The sequence below is a fragment of the Vombatus ursinus genome, unplaced genomic scaffold (genome assembly GCF_900497805.2).
Source record: "Vombatus ursinus unplaced genomic scaffold, bare-nosed wombat genome assembly UNPS02014158.1, whole genome shotgun sequence".
Lineage (NCBI taxonomy): Eukaryota > Metazoa > Chordata > Mammalia > Diprotodontia > Vombatidae > Vombatus > Vombatus ursinus.
In genome coordinates this window covers 184,186-207,041 of record NW_020953936.1, presented here as the reverse complement: position 1 = coordinate 207,041, position 22,856 = coordinate 184,186, and the positions used below count along the sequence as shown (strand labels likewise).

Genomic DNA, 22,856 nt, shown 5'->3' with positions numbered 1-22,856 from the left:
CTTTTCAATATTGGATATCCAGTGCTAGAATTTAGTATGCTAACCTGTGTCTGAGTTATTACTTGAGAAAAAGAGTCTGAAACCAAAAACCATCTCTAGTATTCCCCACTCCTCAGGGTGTCTCTGGAAATTCACAGACCTAGTGGATTTGGCTAAACCTTCATTACCCCCACACTATCTGTGTACTGTGTATGTATACACATGTGTGTGTAGATATGTGTGTGTGTGTATGTATGTATGTTTCCCCTGGTTGAATGTAGCTCCTTGAGAATGGAGACTTTTTGTCTTTGTCTTTTTGTCTTTCTATCTTTGGTGCCTACAGTAGTATCTTGAACATAGTAGATGCTTCATAAATACTTGTTGATTGATCGATGGTAAAAGATGTCAGGGAGAAGGTAGGGCTACTCAACAGTTACCTTGTTTCTCTCTCCAAAGACAGCAATCTTTAGACTGGAAAGGACAAAACAAAAATTAAAAGGAGGGACTTAATACCCAACATAAATAAGAATAGAGTAAGAGAATGCCTAGCTACCTTTGGGTTCAAGGCACCATGCCCAAATTACTTACATCCTGGAGTACTGAAAGAACTGGCAGATCGGATTCCTGAATCTCTGGCAGTTATCTCCAAAAGACTGTGGTAAATAGAAAAGGTTTTGCAGGATTACAGAAGAGCCAACATTACCTCAATTTTCAAAAGGAGAAAAGAATGAAGTCTACAAACTATAGCTTGATTTATACTGCTGACAAAATTCTAAAAGACATTATTAGAGGAATGGTTAGTGGACATCTAGAAAAGGAGGCAACTCCAGTATCTTTTCCAAGAAAACCCCAAATGGGGTCATGAAGAGTGGAACATGGTTGAAAATGACTGAACAAGAAGAAAGAAAAGGAGGCAATGGTCCCAAATGGCCAGTAAGCTTCATTAGGAACAGGTCAAGCCAAACGAATCATTTCTCTTTTTCCAACAGTCTGTTTCCTCATTAATAAAATGAGGATAATAATGATACATATCTCCCAAGGCTGTTGTGAGAATGAAAATGAGATGATATTGATAAAGTGCTTTGCAAACCTATAAGTTCAATATCAATGTTAACTATTTTAATTACTAAGCTGGAAGTTCAGAAAAAATGTCATGGAAGCATTTGACAAAATCTCCCATGTTAATTCTTGCATAAAAGATGGAGAAATGTGAGACTGAACAATGAAGTGGATTTACAACTGGTTGATTGGCTAGATCCAAAGAGTAGACATTAATTTTTTCAGGTCAACTTTGAAGGTCTCCAGTGGAAAGTCTCAGGTAGCCATTTTGGTTTTGTGCTGTTTAACATTTTTATTCATGTCTTGGATAAAGTCATATATTATCAGATAACACAAAACTGTGAAAAGAACTTCCACACTGATTAATAGCTATGATTTAAGATCTTTACAAGTTAGGCAACTGGGCTGAACTAAGTAAGATGAAATGTAATAGGGATATGTACATATATATGTACAAGTACATATATATGTACTTCACAAGTACGAGATAGAGGAGATATGGCTGACAGCAGGTCATATAAAAAAGAGAAGTGAATCAATGAGAAAGCATTTATTAAATACTTTGTGCCAGACACTATACTAAACCCTGGGAATAAAAAGACAAGTAAGAAGGATAATCCTTACCCTAAAAGGCCTTACATTATAGTGGGGGAAGACAATATATAAAAGGAAGCTGGGAAGCAGGTGGGGAGAAAAGGGTATGTATGCAGCACCATAGTCTAGAAGTTGAGAAGTGTGTGATGGCTTGGTTCTGGGCAAGATAAGGCAAAAACTCACCTATCAGGACCTGGAGTCCAAGGGGCAGAGTCTGAGTTCTGGTGAGAGATGGAAGAAGAGGGTGGCTAAAGTAAAGGTTTAATGCTTTGGAGGACCTAAGGGTTTTAGCAGGCTGCAAGCTCAATGAGTCAATAGCTAAGAAAGCTAATGAAATCTTAGGCTGCCCTAAGAGAGGTATAATGTTTGGGACAAGGGAAGTGCAAATCACACTGGGGTCTTTCCTAGAAACTCAGATAACATCTGGGGCACTGTATTCAAATTTTGCTGCCACATTTTCTGAAGGGCATTGATAAGCTTATAAAATGTCCATAGAAGGCAACCAAGATGGTGAAGGACCTTTAGTTCCTTCCACATGAAGAATGGTTGAAGAAACTAGAGACATTTTGCCTGTAGGAGAGAAAATACAGAGGGGCACAATAGCTTTCTCCAAGTATTTGAGGCTTTATGTAGAAGAAAGATTAAATCTGTCTTGCTTGGACCCAGAGGGCAGTACTAGCAGCCTAGTCCCAATGGAAGAAGAAAATTCTAACAATTAGAACTGCCTAAAGTAGAATGGAATACATTGGGAGATAGGGACGTCCATCTCACTAGAGGTCTTCACATAAAGGCCAGAATTTAGGGGTGAGGAACCTGCAGCCTTCAGGCCACATGTGGCCTTCTAGGTCCTCAAGTGTGGCCCTTTGACTGAATCCAAACTTCACAGAAAAATCCCCTTAATAAAAGGATTTGTTCTGTAAAACTTGGACCCAGTCAAAAGGCCACACCAATGACCTAGAAGGCCACATGTGACCTCGAGGCCACAGGGTCCCCACCCCTGGGATAGATGATGACTTATGAGGTATGTTTTAGAAGAGATTCTTGTTAAGAATCTTGTTAAGAATTCTTATTAAGAATTCTATCCTGGACAGCCTTTGAAATCTTTGTAATTACCTTTCTGGAAGTCCGTATCCTTGTTTTAAAGATTTTTCTAGCATGGTGCCTATTCTACCAAATTGGAAAGGCATCGGGTATAGTCTTGGTAAGAGATCATCTGCTATCCAGGACAGAAAATTGCTCACCAGATGACTCTTTTTTTAGACCTTGGCTACTCATTCAATAAATAAAAATACAAGATAGCCTTAAGTTTTGTGTGACCCTTTGCTGCTTCTGTAGGCATAGACATTAGCAGAGGGATGGAAGAGGGAACAGTGACTGCTAAGAATCATTTCTATAGACAGTCTGTAGGTCTTAACTGATATGTCATTATGCATAATATGTGAACTTTTCTCAATGACCAAGAAATGAATACGCTACTGGAGGGAATAAACCACATCCATATTAACATTCTTGCTATAAATGAATGGTAAAGTTGTTGATAAGTTAACAGGGAAATGGAAGAGTGGTTTGGATATTCTTCTCAGGTAGGTAAACAAAGGAGTTGGTGAAGTTGGTTTCATCATCCACCCAAAAGCTAAAAAAAAAAAAAAAGAAGAGAAAAGAAAAAAGAAAGAAATGTTATTTTGTGAAACCCTTGGCCATCTATCCTTGTAGTACTCATCGTGAATATAAGCTGATAGATATTGTGAGACCAATTGCAACTTGCATACCAATGTTTTTATGAGTGAGGGAGGGAATAAGCATTTATTATGTTATATTGTATATTATGAATGTTATTGTGAAATATAGTTGTATGATATGTAATTCATACATTAGGAATTACATCATATTTTATATGTTTTGAGTGAAGTTGAATGATGTGATATAAAATATATTAGTTGTGTTTGCAGATGATATGATATTTGGAGGGTAGTTAACACATTGTGGGAGAATTTAGATTAAAAAACAGGTCAACAGGCTGGTACATTAAGCTGTACCTAACAGGATAAAGCTTAATAGGGATAAATGTAAAGTCTTACCTTTAGCTACCAAAAAACCCCCCAAAACTCCACCAATACAAGATGAAAGAAATAGGTTTAGGCAACAATTCCAGTAGAAAAAGCTCTTGAGAGCTTAGTGGACTATAAGCTTAATATAAATCAACATTGTAACATAGCACCTTCAAAAACTGCTGCACTAGGCTATGTTAAAAAGCAAAGTGTCTTAGACGAGGAAGGTCACTAGATTCTACCAAGACCAGACCATTCTTAGAGTATTGTATTCAGTTCTGGATTCCACATTTTAGGAAGAACCATAATAAACTGGGGAATGTCCATTAGAAGGCAACCAGGATGATGAAAACTCCCACGTTCATTTCACATGAGGATAGGTTGAAGGCACTGGAAATGTGTTGCCTAGAGAAGAAAAGGTTTAGAGGGTATGGGGCATATTAGCTACAGTGGAAGAAATGTCATAGAAAAGGAATTGGAGAAGACAGAACTAGGCACAATTAGTGGGAGTTTCAGAGAAGCAGATTTAGATTCACTGTGAAGAAAAACTTTCTAACAGTTATAGCTGTTGAAAAAGTAGAATGAACATTGTGGGTAAGAAGTGAGTTCCCCCTCACTAAAAGTTTTTGAGTAGATCATTTGCAGGGATTCTTGATTAGGATAGAGCTTGGTTTAGCTGATTTCAAAGATCCATTCCAACTCTGCAATTCTGTTATTCTAGGATCTTTTCTTGATCTGTTACATAAATGTGAGTTTTAAAGATGATAACTTCAAAATGGGCCTGAAGCGATTAACTGAGCAGGAGTAATGTAGGTAAGCTAGAACAAGGAAGGAAACTCCAAAATATAAAAAGAGGATAACATGTCTTAAGGGCAAAAAAATTAGGTGCACCCAAAGATAAATTGACAAAGCTCAGTTTTTTAGATGAACAAAACTCAGTAGAGAAGAGAAATATCCCTCAAGAACTGCCAACTCCCATTGCTCTAATCTTGTGCACACAAAACAACCTTCCCACCTCTAATTTGTTCTCCTGAGCAAATCTCTCAGGGACCGGAAAAGAAATTCCCAGTTCTTAGGCCAGGTATATCCCCCGTTGTAAATGAACAAATTGGCATTCTTGCTTAGAAAGCAGTTTCTTGGGAATGTAATTAACATGGATTAATCCCTAAAGCCTGATCATCCTAGAGTGAATTTATCAAAACAAGTTTATGAAACTATTATGCTAAGGACCAGACCTTGAATCTTGGTCACCCCTCCCCCCCACACACAAGTGAAATTCATCCCTGATCCATACAACGGACTGGTGGGAGTGGGATGAGGTGGAATGTGTGCAGAGAAGACCCTTCCAAAGAGCAGTGTAACAAGAAAGAACCCATGGGATCAGAAAAAAAAAGCTTAGCATGGAAATTGATTTGGGGTCTAATTCAAGCAAATTCTGGTCATAGAACATAAGAAGAGAAAAGCAACTAGCATGAGGTTCAAGTGGCTTCAGAGAATGCAATTTAAACATGGAATTAAGGAAGCTAAAGTAGCAGAATGTAACCAATGGGTCTGGTTTTATCCAAACTTGGGCTGAGAGGCAACTGAATACACAGGAGGTAAAATAGATGAGAACTGTGAAAACTAAGCTTGTGTGTTCCAAGCCAAGGCAAGATAGACTAAGTAACTACACTGTGTACCTTTCTAATTTACTTAATTCTAAATTACTTAACTATAATGAGATCCCTGAACATTAGTTAAAACTCTCTTGTGCCCCAAGTCATGTGCAGATAACACACTATAAAGAGGCTAAAGTGGAGACATGGGGCTAGATTCTGTCTTAAAGTTGTTGTCTGGAGAGGAAAATTCCCCACAATTCCTTGAGAAAATTGACAGTAATGACCATTGGAGCTTCTGAGCATACTCTGGGTGGTTTAATCTTTATAACCTACTCCATTCTCAACTGCCTCTCTGACTTCTTTTTACCTCGTCAGAGGATTGCAGGTTCTCAATTCTCCCCCAGACTCCAGTATTTTGGACAGTCATTGAGTGGAGGGCAAGACATCACCCAGGATGGACTTATGGATGTGGCTGTGGGGGCCAATGGAAAGGTGCTGCTGCTCAGGTGAGAATTATGCCTGTTTTCTCTGAGCAACCAAGATGTTCTATCCCTAAGTTCCCTTCTTTCTATTGCCTGGAACCCAGGAAACCTATTCCCTACCACATCTTATCTTCTTAAACCTCTGTTCTTTCCCCATAGGGCCCAGCCAGTACTGACATTGGCAGTATCCATGCAAATTACCCCCAAAGAGTTGATGAGGTCTGTGTTTGAGTGTCAGGAACAAGAGAAAACCAATCAAGAAGCTGGAGTCGCCAGAGTTTGTCTCATTATCCATAAGAATACAGCAGACCGACTTGGTAAAAATTAGTGATGATTTATTATGGCATTAAAATTCAATTCAACAAATACTAATTAAACACCTGCAGTGTATAAGACACTGAGCTTGGACCAAGGATTCAAAGATGAAAAATAACCTATTCCTTGTTCTAAAGGATGTCACAGTATAATTAGGGTTGGAGAGGGCAGAGACGATACAACACAGGCTGGTAGATGAGGAAGTCTACCTAAATTGTTATAAGAAAAAGAAAGGGTGAGAGGTCACTTTCATCTGGAGGGATCTGAGAAAATTTTATAAAGAAGGTGGCTCTTCAGGATGCTCTCAGAAAAACCTGGAAAGACTCATGTGAGCTCTGATGCAAAGTGAAATGTACTGTGTACAAAGTAACATCAATGTTCTAAGATGATCAGCTGTGAATGACTTAGCTATTCTCAGCAATTCAATGACCCAAGACAACTCTGAAGGACTTATGATGTCATTTCTCTGCTGAGAGTCCCAGCTGAACTTCTTCCTGCTTGGGTATCTCTACTGACCTGCTGCTGCTTCCTGCTATGCATCTGCACCTGCCAGACCTAGTGTCATCAATACTGTTCTCGGTGTTGGTTCTTTATTTGCTGTGGCCTTCTTCACTGAGTTGCCACGATTACAGATTTTCAGGGGCACCTTAGCTTAAGGGGAGTTGTTCTCTGCTGCTACCTGCAGGTCTTCAGCTGTGATAAGACTTCTCCATAGCAGGAAGAGTGTTTCTCACTCATGTTTATACTTTTAGGTTTATGGTCCCAAGACTATCTTTAAGCATAGGTTATGCAGTCCCCAGCCCAGTAGAGAAGCTTTTTGGCATTTTAAAGTCTGTCCTTTAAACTGCTTTTCTTCAGTGGCTGCTAGGGTAGTCTGTCAATCAGACCTCTGTTATGAGCCAAAAATTCGTTTTTACCCCCATTACATCCCTGGGTTGAGAACCTAGGTCAAGAACTTTAATCATTTCAAACCATTCCAAGTATTCCATTTAGAAAAACTGCAAAGGTGCTGGGTGGAGCTGTGGTGAAGACATTGCTTTCAACTTCTATATTTTTTTTCTGGTTGCCACAGAAGTCAACTCAGGAAAAAGTATAAAGGGCCAAGTGAAGCTGGTAAAGTTGGTGACCTTCCCATCAACAGCCTAAATTCCTTTACTCCATACACACAGAAGGCCTTTCTGAAGGAGTTCACATAAGACATTCTGATCCATCCTTCTCTCCCTGTTTTCTATTCTCCTCCATAAGAACCCAGGGCCCTACTCCCACAGTATAAAATAAAGCCTGGCTTTCAGGAAGGTGGGGATAGATGATCAAAAAGTGTGACTTCCTGGAGTAGATGTTGCTAAGGTAAACATCTACTCACAAGCTGCTCAGATACTCACTTTATTACTGCTTATTTCTCTCCCTAATCACATCGTGTGTGTGTGTGCACGTGCATGTACTTGTGTATGTATGTGGTCCAAGTAGGAACAAGTTGAATAATAAGAATTAAATCACTGACCTAAACATGTTTAATATGATTGTACATGCGTAGGCAATATCAGATTGCATGCTATCTTGGGGAGGTAAGGGGGAAGGAGGGGAATTTAGAACTCAAAATCTTATAAAAGTGAATGTTGAAAACTAAAAATAAGTGAGTAAATGATTTTTTTTAAAAGAGGGAAAAAATAAGTCACTGACCTATAATACAACCCAAGGAATCCTCATTCCCCCTTATCTTAATGCAGGAGGCAAGAATCTGACAGTCATAGTTAGTCCTTCCATTCCTACCCAGGTGAAGTCCAGAGCTCTGTGACATATGACCTGGTTTTGGATCCTGGCCGCTCTACTCCTCGAGCCATCTTTGATGAGACAAAGAACCGTACAAGGAGGCGAGTCCAGACGATAGGCCTGAACAGGATCTGTGAGGACATGAAATTGCTGTTACCGGTGAGCCTGAGCTGGATGAGGGTATTCATCCACAAAAGAAAAACCATAAAAATGAAACTAAGAAACATTCATCCCTTTCCCTCTCCATGCCCCTCCCTTGTGCCACCCCCAAAGTGATACTTCTTAAAATGCTCACATCAATTATGCTGGACTTTTCCTTTGTACTTTCTCTCCCTCTCCCTTCAATCACAATTACTCATGCCCTCGTCTTTCTCCCATCATTGTTGTTGTTGTATCAGGGGTGGGTAAGGCCTCGAAGCCACATGTGGCCCTCTAGGTCTTTTGACTGAATCCAAACTTCACAGAACAAATCCCCTCAATAAAAGGATTTGTTCTGTAAAATTTGGACTCATACAAAAGTTGCAAGCAAGGACTTAGAAGGCCACATGTGGCCTCGAGGCCACAGGTTCCCCACCCCTGTATGTTCTCGTTCCGTCATTTAATCATGTCCGACAATTCCTGACCCCATGGACTATAGCACACTAGGCCCTTCTATCCTCCGCTATCTCCTGTAGTCTGTCCAAGCTTATGTTCTAGCTTCCATGTCTCCTGTCATTAAATCATAAGTTTTACATAGGATAATATATTTAGCACTGGAATTAACTTCAGAAATCATCTAATCCAACCCTTTCATTTTACATATAAGGAAATGCAAAAGATATAATACATGTAAGGAAATTGGAAAGAGACTGAGTGACCTGTCTAAAACTACACAGTAGTAATTAACAAAAGCGAAATTTGAACCTGGCTCCAAATCTACTGTCTTTCTACTACAGCAAGCTAAAATCTTTTTAAAAATAAATTTTAATTGATACCTTTCATTTTTTACATTGCTAGAATTTCTTCCAGAGAGCAATCTCATATAACAAATAATATTTATATAAAGAGAAAAAAATCAGCAAGATCAATTAATATTTTGAAAAAGTCTGAAAATATATACAATGTACCACAGCCACGGACCTCCCGCTCTACAAAGGAGAGCGGTGGTGGTGTCTTCTCATAGCTCTTCTTTGGAACTGTGCTTTGTACATTTTTTGTCAAGTTTTGTATTCTTTGTCATTTTGCAACATTCACTTTTATTGTTTTGCTCTTGTTCTTTCCATTTATACTGCAGTCACGTATACTGTTTTCTTGTCTCTGCTTACTACACTTTGCATCAGAGGGTGTAAATCATTCCAGACTTCTCCGTATTTCTCATATTCATCATTTATCACAGCATAGTAATATTCCATGACATTAACATATTACTGTTTATGTAGCGATTTCCCAACCTATGGGCATCTACTTTGTTTCCAATTCTTTACACTTGTAATTCTGAAATTCTCCCTGATAATCGCCTGTCTTTCCACCTTTCCTACTCCTATACCTGCTCTTTGTCCTCAGAATAAATTTCAGTTCTTTCACCACTACTTTTTCCCCGAGGTTTTTCATTCTACTATGACCTCATCTGTAGAAACAAAATTAGCGTTATGTACATTCTTACAAAAGTATGTACAGCACTGATCTTCACCTCAAGGTGAATCTTTGTATCTTTAGTATCCCAGTCTTTGTATTCCAAGTGCCTGTCAAAGGGACTTGGATTTAGTTGTTTGTGGCACGTTGAAACCAGTGCAGTGGGACAATGTGACCAGATTCCCTCATGCTAATTCCTCCTCAGAAATGTGTAGAGGACTCAGTGGCTCCCATCATCCTAAGACTCAACTTCTCTCTGGTGGGACAGCCCATTGACTCAACTGGGAACCTCCGACCTGTTCTGTCAGCAAACGCTCCAACGCTCTTTACCGCAGCTGTGAGTCCTGGGGCAGTGCTATTGGGGTCCGGGAAAGAGGAGGGATCCAGGAAGCAGAACTTGCCATCTCAGCCTGGGATACACCAGGATGCAGTATTTCTTTCTCTTGCAGCTTCCCTTTGAGAAGAACTGTGGCAATGATAGTATCTGTCAAGATGATCTCAGTATCACCTTTAGTTTTCTGAGGTAAGAGGTATTGCTAGTCTCATTCTTTGTTCTCCTTAAAATTTGCTCTGTAACAAACATCCAGGCATTGTCAGGCTTCAACATTATTCTTTTCCTTTTGCATTATAAATGTTTATTTTTCAGTGAAAACAATGACTCTGACAAGATGAAATTTTGTAGCGAACTGCTAAATAAGAGAACTGACCTATGCACATTTCATTTGCAGGAGATTCGTGGTCTTAATAATCATCCTCATACTTGCATTTCACATATGAACAGACTTGTTCACATATGAACAGTTTAACAACTGTAGAATATCACAAATGATCAAACATTTTTCAAGATCTTTTAGGTCTTTTTCTTTTGATCATATTCCTCTAGACCTGAGTTTGTGTGGTTTACATGAAATAAGCCTGCTGAAACCACCCAAAGCTTTCTTTCAATTGTTTGTTAAACTCTGGAGCAGTATTTGGTCTCGCAAGATTTTTAAATGTGTATTGGTTATCATCTGATCTTTTCGCAAATCAAACCTTACTCTCGCTTTTGCTTTTTCAAGACGTTTACATGAGGTCAAATGTAAATCTTCCTTTTTATCATCCGGAATCCTGGCTGATGTCTACTGGGTGCTCATCCATGTTCAGTGTGATATTTGGTGCCCTCTGGGGGAATGATGTGTATTTCTTTTTCCAAACCAAGGAAATAGCAGTGTCCTTTGTAGAGATTTCCCTAGAAGTAGTCTTGTGAAAATACTATAAAAACAAAGCAAACAAACAAAAACAAGTTAGTCTTGTGGCAGGCTGTGAGGTTGCTAATATCTTAACTGTCTTGTAAAGGGGCCATTTTTGTTTCTCAATGTACTTTACTATTAAAGTTCAGACTTTAAGCTTTCTCTTTTTAAGACTTTTGGGAATATAAATGGTTTTGAATTGTTAATTTCTACAATTCTACTATAGTCAAAAGATTGTGTGGTTGTTGATCATTTTTCAGTAGTAATTTCTTTTGGCTCTATATAAACAGCTTGTAACTCTTTCTGGAACTATGTAACTGTTAATAGTGGTTTCTTCATGTTTGTGTTGTCTTTAGACTTCCCATAACATTGGTTTTTTTCAATTTGTGTCTTCCTCATTCTCTGAAGTTAAATAAACATAAGTATTACTTGATGAGGATAACTCGGATTTGTATAAATATTCTTTAATTTCTGGTTGGACATCAAAAGTTTGGACACATGGTGTGACTACTGGCTCAGGTTTTTCCTTCACAGTCACTTTATATATGTTGATACGTTCTTTTTTGTTTCCAGGGGATTGATTTTCAAAGTAGCTTTTGAATGTTTTATTTTTGGTCTATTGTAGCAGCCATGTAGTTCTTGGATCTCCTTTTTGAAACCAGTTTTGTTTTTTTTTTTTTTTTTACTTGTGGCAGTTGCATTAAATTGTGGTCTTTCGAGGGCAGTGAGATGGTGCAGTGGATAAATCATTGGCTCTGGGGTCAGGAGGGCCTGAGTTCAAATCCGGTCTCAGATACTTGATACTTACTAGCTGTGTGACTCTGGACAAGTCACTTAACCCTGATTGCCTCACCCCCCAAAAAACTGTGGTCTTTTCATTCCTTTCTTAACATTAGTTTTGTTTTTCTTTCTGGTGAATTGCTAACTAGGAGCTCTTGGCTACTTTCTCTCAAAGGTTTTAGTCCTGTTAGACCTTGTTTTCCAACTCTTTCTCTGGAGTATTTATTGCCTTTCATCTTCTCTCACCCATGATGATCTTCTTTTAATACTATGCAAAGTAAAACACTCCCTTTCCAACTTTCTGGTTAGTTCTATATTTCATCTATATATTTCAGCAATAACTTCTTGTGATATATTTCTTAGAAAAATTTTATGGTTTTGCTTTTCTAAAGGCTTTTCCAGAAATTGATTTAGTCCTCTCAAATCTGAGCTTAAATGATATTAGGAAGGTAAAATCAACAGGCCTTGGTAACAGATTGGATGTGGGGATAGGGTGAGGGAATGGAGTTAAGGATAACATTTAGATTGCAAGCCTGGGTGAGTGGGAAGATGGCACTTTTCTCCAACACTGAACAAAAATGCTTGTGATCAGATGACTGAATGACAGCTTAAGATGACAGACCCTGCCCTCAAGTTTACTTTCTTACTGAAAGAGACAATACGCATAGACAAGTGGTAGTTAGGACAGATCACTTTGTTCTGAAAAGTATTTGGGGTGGTAAGAGGGGCCACAAATAGATTATTACAGCCTTCCAGGAACACTAACAGAGTGGATTTGATCAAGGCTCCAGAACTAGAGGTGAGGAAGGAAGAAGGGGAAGCTTGATGGCAAGGCATTTGGCAAAACTATCAAGAAGATAGGCAGGGACTAGAGAGTGGCAAAGCATGACTTCAGTTCATATAAAATGGTGGGCTAGGTAAGGGGTCAGTGACTGACCTGGATAGCAAAGACCTAGGATATAAGTTCTAGAGATGAGAGAGTTCACACTTTCAGGGTCTGCCGGCCTCAAGTCTCTTCACTTTCCAGTCCATCCTCCATTCAACCACCAAAGTGATTTTCCTGAAGTACAAGTCTGACCATGTCACTTCCCTACTTTAAAAAATTACAATTTATCCTATATATACATTGTTTGTACATAGTTGCTTTTAATACTATCTTCCCCTAAGTTCTTAATTACTGACTGCCTCCCTAATTTCCCTTGAAGCTTACAGACCTTGGTGGTGGGAAACCTCCAAGAGCTAAATGTGACAGTGACTGTGAGGAACCAGGGTGAAGACTCCTATAAGACCTTGGTGACTTTCACATATCCTCCAGGACTGTCCTTTCGACGAGTATCAGGGATTCAGGTAACTCACTAAGTTAGTGTCAGTACTGTCCAGTTTTTGCCCTCTACAGAGATCTCTGTCTCTGTGGTAAATTTGGCTACCTCTGCTTTCCTTCCCTCCCACAGAATCAGCCACCTCATCGTTCCATGCAAGTGCCCTGTGAATCAGGAACAGCTGAGAGTAAGAGTGAAAGAAAAAGCCACTGTAGTATTATCCCCATCTTTCGGGAAGGTAGTGAGGTCAGCAATACCACATTGATCTACTTCTTCTTTCCCCCTTTTTCCTTCACTCCTTCCCTTTCAATCTCTTCTCATTTTCCTCTTCTCTCTCTACTCAGATCAATTTTAATACAACATTTGATGTCTCCCCTATGGCTTCCTTTGGAAACAAAATGGTCTTCAAGGCAAATGTGGTCAGGTGAGATCAATGTCCTTTGATGGGAAACCCTACCTTTTGTTGATAGTAGGATTCCACCCTATGCCCACTGGATGGGCAAACAAATCTTCCCTTAGCCTCATCTGAATGGCCCTCCCTCTCTTCTCCCCAGTGAGAATAATGCACCCATCACCAACAAGACTTCCTTCCATTTAGAGCTACCAGTGAAATATGCTATCTACCCAGTGATCAGCAGGTAACATCTCCCTTCACTCCACTCTCCCAGAGGGCTGCTTATGCAGTCTGCCTTCCTACCATGTTCAGACTGGTCCATGGTTGTAGTATTGTGTGGCTATATGTGCTGTAAGTGTATGTGTCACAGGTATTGCTAGCATTTCATACTCAGGTTGATAATTATCTCCCTGTCTTTTACTTTTACTGCTTCTTTACCCCATGTCTCTGGATTCTTCATCCTAGAAGAGGCAGCATGATGCAATGGAATCAGCACTGGCTTTCCAACCAAAAGACTTGAATTTAAATAATGGCTCTGCCATTTAACCATTTGTGTTACCCACATTTCCTTGTTTCTAAAATGATGGGGCTGGGTTGGATGACCTATAAGTTCCCTCTGATCCTATATTCTCTTTCTTGCCCATCACCTACCTGTCCTTTATTCCCCTCTGGCATTCCAACTGATGTATGCTCCACAAATCTCCCTAATGTTGGGTTCTATACTGCCATTTCATTCACCCAGTCAACAAACATTTATATAGAGTGTAAGGTACTATAGAAAAATACAATGGTGCTTAAGAAACAGCCCGTGCCTTTCTGGGGCTTAAAATCTAGTGGAATTGTTTCTTATCTTGTACCATTTTTCATCTTTTTCTTCCATCAGCCATGAAGAATCTACGAAATACCTCAACTTCTCAACCTCAGAAGAGAAGAATAGCCCTGGTTTGAAGCACAAATTCCAAGTAGGGGAATGGTGTAAAAGGCCATGACATCTGGGAAGAGTTGTAATTAGGAATTTTAACACCTGGGGCAAATGCAATTGAGCCTGCAGGGGATGGGGGTGGTGGTGGAGATCTGGCATAACTTTAAAGGTATGACCACTACTGTGCATGGTTGATGTAAACTGGAGAAAGGTCATTCTGGTCAACTGGCAGGAATAGGGCTTTTGAAGGGGGAAGGACTTTTGAAGTGACACAGAAGATGGATATTGAATTTCTTGGGAGAATAACCTAGAGGTGCACAGATTAGGCAGCAGGAATCTGGACAAGAAAGAGTAATTTTCAAAGGAGGTGATTGCTAAGTGATGAAGGGAGAGGGAGAGTCTAAACATGGCAGTGGGGAACAAGGGGTATGCCAACTCTTCATCTTGGCCCTGTGTGCTAAGTGATGTGAAAAAATGAGCAACCAGCTTTAGAGATGGTGCCAAGAGGTATGATGTATTCAGGGGAAAACCAGGTTTCAATGAATGTCAGAAAAGGGAAGGACTCTGATGAAAAGATCTAAGATGAAAGGGATTTTGACAACAGCTAATCATTCCAGAGCACACAATGAAAAAGAGGGCAGAGGAAGAAAGGATGGAGTGGGGCAGAAGTGGGAGAGAAGTGGTTTAGAGGATTAGGACTGAATTGGATAGGAATTAGAATATAGGGTAACAGGGGAAAGGGGTTTTGAAAGTGGGAGCTAGGAGAGACAGTTCAACTTCTGATACAAGTTCTGGAGAAGGGATTGCCTTTTCCTGTCTCCTCTTCTGACTTTTTTTGTCATTAACCTCACTTCCTTGCCCTCTCCTGGGGTGACCTACTCCCCCCACCCTAATTCATGTAGCAGAACAAACTGGCAGATAATCAAAGTTCAAGCAAGGAGGTCTTCAGACAATAGAAGAGAGGAAATAGCACTTCCCCACACTTCAACCAGATGGCATATGGGACAAAGCCCAAACTGCCTTATCCTAGTTACAGTTCTGCACCTGGGTCCTGAAATCTTGGAAATGAGGGATGAGTTCTCTTCCTAGAAGCTATACTACTTGGTTTTAGAAATGAGCAGGTAGAGGAACATAGGAACTGAATGTTTAAATCCACACTCTCTCTGCACAGGTGAATAACTTAGGTCAGCGGAATCTCCCCATCAAAATTGACTTCTGGATCCCAGTTGAGTTGAACAAGAAAAGCATTTGGGAGAATCCTGAGGTCTTCCCCCCCCAGGTATTCCTATTACCCCATTTTTGCCTATATACTCCTGGGTCAAATGTAAAACTCTCCCTCTTTGTTCCCCCACCTTGGAAATTTGTAGGATCTCTCATAGTTCTCTTGGATAAAATTCCAGACTCCCCTTCAGAATTCAGGATTTCTCATTTTAACCTCATCCTTGATAGTCTCTCTCTTTCCTTAGAATCTCTCATGTACCTCAGAAACAAAAGCTCCCAGTCAGTCTGACTTCCTGGCACAGCTTCGTAAAACTCCAGTAGTGGTAAGAAGGGACCCAAACTCTGGGGACACCTGCATGTCACAGCTACAGAAGACCATTGTTAAATTCAGATGCTCTTACACCATATCAGAGCCAGTTACCTGATTTAGTTAGCTGAATTCAACAGCCACTTTTGTGACCTTGGGCAAATCACTTAACTTCCCCTAGCCTCAGTTTCTTCATTTATAAATCAGGGATAACTACACCTACCTCACAGGGTTGTGAGGATTAAATGAGATGATACCAGTAAAACATTTTGCAAATATTAAAGTGCTACCTAAATTTTAGCTGTTTGTTGTTGTTGTTGTTGTTGTTGTTACTTAGAGTACCTTATTTTGTTTTCTGATCTATGAGCTTCTTTCTCTCTCAACTCCTTCCTTCTAGAATTGCTCCATTGCTGTCTGCCAGAGAACTCGCTGTGACATCCCCATGTTTAACACTGAGGAAGAATTTACCTTCACCATCAAAGGCAACTTAAGCTTTGGCTGGGTCAAACAGGTATGCAGACATATGATGAGAGGATCCCATCTGTTCTGCCCACACAAGAATTAGATATGTTCTCTATTTTTTGTCTAAACTCAAAGAACTCATTGTTTTAATCCTTCCTCCATGCCACCCCTTTTCCTCCTCCTACAGACAGAGCGTAATGACCTGTTGGTTACAAGTGTGGCTGAAATAATTTTTAACGAGTCCATATATTCCCTACTTCCAGGACAGACATTTGTAAGAGCCCAGGTAACCTATGTTTATGGGAACTATCTATTCACACATGGGATCATAGACTTAGAGCTGGAAAGGACCTTAGAAGTCATCTAGTCCAGCCTTCTCTTTCAAGAGATGAGAAAACTGAGGTCCAAAGAAGTTAAGTGACTTGTCCAATACCATATAAATAGCAGAGCCAGAATTTGAATTCAGGCACTCTAATCCCCATTTTAACACTCTAGCACTACCCTGTGTAGCAGAGTATAAATATTCCAAGATAGGAGTGGAACCTGGATTTGGGAAGGGTCTGATCTAGGGGGCAATGCTTCCCAGATGCATTATGTACAAATTTGGGGCTTATTGTTTTTTATGAGTCAAAAAAAAAAGGAGTTTTGTGTTGGGTTAGTAACTTGGATTCAAGGGGAATAAGGTTCCAGTAAGAGAACCCAGAGTTTGGACAGGGAAGTCTTGAGTTCTGGTTTGAAACAGATTTGGGAAAAGGGGGTAAAAAAAGTCAATATGATTGCTTCTGTTCATTTAAATTTCTTTTCCTTCAATGTTACCTCTTACCAACTGACATCCAGGCAGAGACCAAAGTTGAGCGATATGAAGTTTATTCTTCTGTTCCCCTCATTGTGGGCAGCAGCGTTGGGGGGCTGGTGCTCCTAGCACTCATCACTGCTGGACTGTACAAGGTGACATCCCTTACCCTACCCTTTATCCCCTAAATTCTTCTCAGATTGAGAGTTTTTCTACCTTCTGAGCCTCTTTCTTTAAGCAATTTTATTGATTAGATTTTGTTTTCAACATATCACACAAACCCTCAGCACACTCCTCATTGAACACATCACAATAAATAGCTCTTCCCCACCACACCCCCAAAAAAACCAGTTGGAGCACTAGGAGAAGTCTCCAACTCTCACATGGGTTCCCTAGAAGCAAGCTATTACTATGAGTATGGATCAGCTTAAAACTATAGCTCATAAGCCCTACTAAAGTGGGGGTCGTGACATTTACTAGTCAACTGGAGGACACCATTCATTCAAATCACAGGCAACTAATGAAAAAATACAATAAGAAAGTAGCAATAAAACATTTTCCTCATAAACTTGAGGCAGAATCTCACAAATGGATCAGTGGGGGGGAAATGGATGATGTGCGGAAACACTTGACACATGTACAGAGAGGTATGCATTGAGGGAATATCTATAGCATAGACCTCATGAAAGGGCAACTCATATTTCTGATGCAACAAGACCTACCATTGTTTCTCATGATGCTATTTTGCTGTCCTCACTTGGACCTGCTGTCTATTGGTCTTGAGAGACATGCAATTTCTGCCTAATGTTGTTTTCTCGGGGATTCAAAGGGTTTCTGCTGGTTGCTGCCAAGTGTGGCTTTAAGGATTGAAAGAAGTTCCAAAGGGTCTATTCCAGGGATGCGGAACCTGCAGTCTCAACATCACATGTGGCCCTCTAGGTCATTGCATGCGGCCTTTTGACTGAGTCCAAGTGTTACAGAACAAATCCTTTTATTAAGGGGATTTGTTCTGTGAAGTTTGGATTCAGTCAAAGGGTCACACTTGAGGACCTAGAGGGCCACATGTGGCGTTAAGGCATAGGTTCCCTACCCCTGGTCTATGATCTCCCCAACTTCCCTTACCTATGCTTGTCCAATAACAGATACTGTCATATATTCTTTTGGGGTGTTTCTTTTTATCAGAACTCCTTCTTTTATCCTTAATTAGGCTCACAATTGGTTATAAAGGCTTGTGTTGAATGTTGCTATACTTAGTCCATGTCAAGAAAAAGGGAATGCTGTGTGACGCTGGGCAAGTCACTTAACCCCATTGCCTGGCCAAAAAAAGAAAAAAAAAGAAGAGAACCAAGAGTCAGCTGAAAATATGCACTATTTAAACTAGAGCCATACCTGAGCAATTATGATTTAATTAGTAACTTTTCATCTAATATAAATGCTACAAAATAGCAGAGGAATAGGGGCCATCTGGATCTGAAGGTCATCATATTGCCCCTAGACTAAAAGCAATCTAATTATCATAATAGTATATGGCTGACTAAATCTCTAACCTCCAACTTCAAAGAAGACAAAAGCAGGGAAGAAAAGGCAATGACTTACAAGAAAGTCACACCTTGATGTGGCCTCATGAGAGGAGATAAGTGTGGCCTAGGAGGATTCAGTTACAAACCCTTCCAGATAGGAGCAAGGACTAAAAAGAAGCAATTACCAGTGGTCCACCCTTTCCTCCTAGAGCAACACCCACTGGTTATAGTTATATAGGTTGCCATTGCTGACTATTTCATCAAGTGCCCACATTATTGATGATGAGCTTCTCTGTACTGAGGTAGACTCATCCTGAGAAAACACAATTAGTCTGTGATTAGGACCATATTCAAAGCCTTTCAAGCATGATAGAATCTACTAGAGTTTGCAGAATCTTTAAGAATCCATGATCACTTCCTTACTACAGTGAAGCATCACTGTAGTAAGTAAGACTTATGGATGTGAACTTATTTATCCCTTTGGAATCTAGTGTGGAATAAGATGCTGTATTGGAAGATATTGGTCTGAACCCATTTTCCACCAGACGGCTATATCATCTTCCCAGTTGTTGAATAAAAATATCTTGTCCTTAGTTCTTTGTATTCTTGGTTAGTATCATGTAGATGGACTAATTTGTTCAATGAATTTGCTAGGAAGTCTTGCTTATCTAACCTATTCCATTTATCAATTTTTCTATTTGTGTATAGTACTAAGTAATTTGATAATTATTTATAATATAATTTGAGAACTGCTGATGCTAAATCACTGTCATTCCTTTTCATTATTACTTTTCCAGAGAATTGTTTGACTTGTTGCTCTTTCATATGAAATTTGGTATTATTTATCTAATTATTTAAATATCCTCTTAGAAATTTAGTTGGTATAGCATTTAACACACAGACTAGAATTTAAATAATATTATCACATTTACTATACTGTTACAGGTTAATTGCCCTCATTTAGGACTTATTTTTGTAAAATTTTGCTTTGTGTTTGTAGTTGTTAGTCAAGACCACAAACATTTAGTAAGTGCCTACTATGTGCTAGGTACTGTCTAAGCACTGACGATACAAAGAAAGGCAAAAACAGCACATACTCTCAAGAAGCTCACATTCTAATAGGGAAGATAGCATAATAACAACTATGTACATACAAGCTGTGTACCGGGTATACTGGTGGCAATCTCAGAGAAAAGGCACTAGCTTTGAGGTGGACCAGGAAAAGCTTCTTGAAAATGTGAGATTCTAGTTGAAACTTAAAGTAAGCCAGGAGTAATCTAATGTGCATTTTGGTAGCTTAATAACTGAGTATTTAATGTATTTTGTTATTTTTAATGATTCTTCTCTTTCTATTTTTTCTTCTTTGTTATTGCTATTAACATGCGGGGTGCTAATTAATTTCTATGGGGTTTATTTTATATCTTACTACTTTGCTGAAGCTATTGTCTCCATTTTGATGACAACTATTCTTGAATGATGGTCTAGACTTTTCCAAGTAAGCTATCATATTGTTGTCAAATAGAGATGATTTTGCTTCCTTTTTGCCAATGCTTATCTTCTTAATTTCTTTTTCTTCTAATTGCCATCATTAGCATTTCTAGTACCATGTAAGATAATAATGTTGATAGTATGCATCCTTGCTTCAGTCCCGATTTTACTGAAAAACCTTCCAGTCTTTCTCTGTTATATAAAGTATCAATTGGTTTTAGATAATAAAAAATCATATTAAGGAAAGTTATTTTCATCCCTATGCTTTTTAGTATTTTTAATATAAATGAATGCTGTACTTTATTGAAGCATCTCTTTATATAATCAATCATTTGATTCACTGGTTGAGGAGACCTAATTTCAAGAAAGGTTGATTTCTATACAGCTCACAACTGCAAGAAGTTATTCTGTGAGCACTGAATTATCAGTTTCTATAGAGTTGAGCTTCTTCCCTTTCATGACTCTATTGCTGCTACGTTTTTGATGCTTGTATGAAGACATCCCCCCACAACATTTGTAATATACAAATGATAAATATATGAAATGTGTAAAATAAAGCAGTAATATAGCTCCTTAGCTTGAGAACAAGTTTCCATATGACTTGGGGAAAAGAAAAAAAAAAGAATAAAAGAAGCTTCCATTTTCATTCCCCTATCTCACAAAAACATGAAAACTGCTAACCAAAAACAATTCCTGTTACGTTCAGTTAACACAAAGTTATTCTTTATTCTTATTTGCATTCAACTCTTTATTACCTTGTTTAAATTTCATCTGCTTGCTTAATTTGTATGTCAAAGGACCTTCATAGTTCTGGATCAATTCATAAGGAAAGATTTAAAATTTCTTACCTCAATGAAGAACCACCTTCTTTCTATGATGGATTCAGTTTTGTAGGAGATCCAATTTAAGGGCACAGGCCAACTTCCTTTGCTTTTCAATATGTTATATTTCAATCTATTATTTTTTTTTTTTTGGCCTCTTTAATTTGTCTTGTGTCATTTAAATTGATGCTTGTTGATATGTAACTTGTTTCCTCCTGGTTGCTTATAACACTTATTTTCTTGACTATGAAGCACTGGAACTTGACAACTGTAGTTTTGAGTGAGTTTATTTAGGATTCTTCTTGAGCAGCATTCTGAGGATCCTATAAATTTTCCCTCTGTCCTATATTTACAATAATTCTTGATAGTTGTCTTGCATTACCTCTTAGGTTATGGTATTTGGACTTTTTGTTTTTCTAGTTTATGGATATCTGAGATCTTCTACTTCTGACATTTAAAAAAATGACTGTTATTTGTTTTATCTCTTTCTTTTTTCATTCTGTCTGAGTCGTTCTATCATAGTCTATCACTTCACTGAGAATTTTCCACTGATTTTTCTACTTTCTCAATTCTCATTTAACTTCTTGAGTTATTCCTTCAGTGATTTTATTTTCAATCATATAAATTCCTTTCTTTTTCATATTTTGATTATAAACCATGCTCTTTAAGGATGTTCATTCTCAGGGCAGCTAGGTGGCACAGTGGATAGAGCACCAGCCCTGAAGTCAGAAGGACCTGAGTTCAAATCCGACCTCAGACCAAACACTTGACACTTACTAGCTGTGTGACCCTGGGCAAGTCACTTAACCCCAACTGCCTAAAATTTAAAAAAAATTTTAAAAAAGGAAAAAAAAAGAATGTTCATTGTCTCTTCTAGAAGTATAGTTGTCATCTTTGTCATCACCTTTTCTTTCATTCTGAAGATTTGACCTTTTTAATTTTTTTGTCATATATTCATTGTTATGGGGCCTCTTTTGTATGTACTAATTTCTTTGGTTTTTCTATTAGTTTTCTGTGTTTTTTGTTATTTCTTTCTTTTCCTTTGTTTCTTCATTGCTGTTCTTACATTTTATTTGGAGCATTTGCTATAGATTTGGATTAGTACACAGAAGCTTGACTTAGTTACAACTACTCACACCACCATCTTGCATAGCTTTTTTTCTTTTCTTTTCATCTCTCCTTTCTTCTCATTATGTTTTTCTTACTCTTTACATAGTGTTTCCCTTCCTATTTTCCAACATCCTTGCCCTATCTTTCTTTGTTTCTGCTTCATTTCATATTTCTACCTCTCTGGGTCTTCATAGTAAGCTCCCCATCATAGTCCCCACCTCCTTGATTTATTTCTGATATGAAAGTAAGAAAGAGGGAAATATCTATGATTCTCATCACTTTCTCACTAACTCTGTGTCTCTCCACCCCACAGCTTGGATTCTTCAAACGCCAATACAAAGATATGATGAATAATCCTGGGGAAAGTGCACCTGACACAGCCCTTCCTGAATAAGTGCTCTTTCTTTCACCTTCAACCTCTTCAAATGGAGTCCAATAGACTTTCGTTAAACAAGTGCACCAGTTCTCTTCTTGCTCAGGGTCCAAACTACTTGTTTCCTTCAGAAGAAGGGAATGAAGTGTTTTTTTCCCTATGTGCTTGTCCTCTCAAGGAGTAAAATATCTCAATTTATGCATGCAGATCACTGAATGAATGGATATGTGAAATATCTCTCAGAAATGAATTGCTTGGCTTTTCAATGTGTGTGCACATTTATGTAGGGTGTAACTGTCTTAAGCAGAGGTTACTGCAACCGGCAAAGCCCCTCTGGCAGGATGAGAACTGTTTATGGCTCACATATGTGTACATAAAACCTGAAATAGCAGATTACTACCTGTTCTTTCTCTTGAGTGGATGTTTGTCCTTGGATATAGGACAGGGAATGGCAAGGTGGGGTAAGAATGGGGCATCTACCTTTGTTCTAACTGGAAATAAAGAGAAGTCAGATTTTTTTTTTCTTTCCCCACGTGAGAACATTTCCAGGAGAAGCCAAGAAAGCATTGGATGGAAAGGCTGAGATGGTAGTACCAAAGCTGGTGAGGTGGGATGAATGTCAGAGGCAGAGTGTGACCTATGAACACCTTAAAGGGGAGAG

The 22,856-nt window shown here is 38.9% G+C and overlaps 1 protein-coding gene across 1 annotated transcript in view; it reads left to right on the top strand.

Annotated features, from left to right (window-relative positions):
- LOC114040835 (integrin alpha-M-like) overlaps positions 1–22,591 on the top strand; it is a 50,483-nt gene extending 27,892 nt beyond the window's left edge. The window contains exons 15-30 of the mRNA XM_027859032.1: positions 5,654–5,784; positions 5,920–6,077; positions 7,850–8,004; positions 9,662–9,793; positions 9,906–9,979; positions 12,671–12,812; positions 12,917–13,030; positions 13,129–13,208; positions 13,339–13,422; positions 14,062–14,140; positions 15,272–15,379; positions 15,567–15,644; positions 16,026–16,139; positions 16,278–16,376; positions 16,928–17,038; positions 22,136–22,591. Of these exons, the coding sequence (XP_027714833.1) occupies positions 5,654–5,784; positions 5,920–6,077; positions 7,850–8,004; positions 9,662–9,793; positions 9,906–9,979; positions 12,671–12,812; positions 12,917–13,030; positions 13,129–13,208; positions 13,339–13,422; positions 14,062–14,140; positions 15,272–15,379; positions 15,567–15,644; positions 16,026–16,139; positions 16,278–16,376; positions 16,928–17,038; positions 22,136–22,216 (1,740 nt within the window). The 3' untranslated portion in view covers positions 22,217–22,591. The remainder of the gene's footprint in view (positions 1–5,653; positions 5,785–5,919; positions 6,078–7,849; positions 8,005–9,661; positions 9,794–9,905; positions 9,980–12,670; positions 12,813–12,916; positions 13,031–13,128; positions 13,209–13,338; positions 13,423–14,061; positions 14,141–15,271; positions 15,380–15,566; positions 15,645–16,025; positions 16,140–16,277; positions 16,377–16,927; positions 17,039–22,135) is intronic.
- Positions 22,592–22,856: the final 265 nt, after the last annotated feature.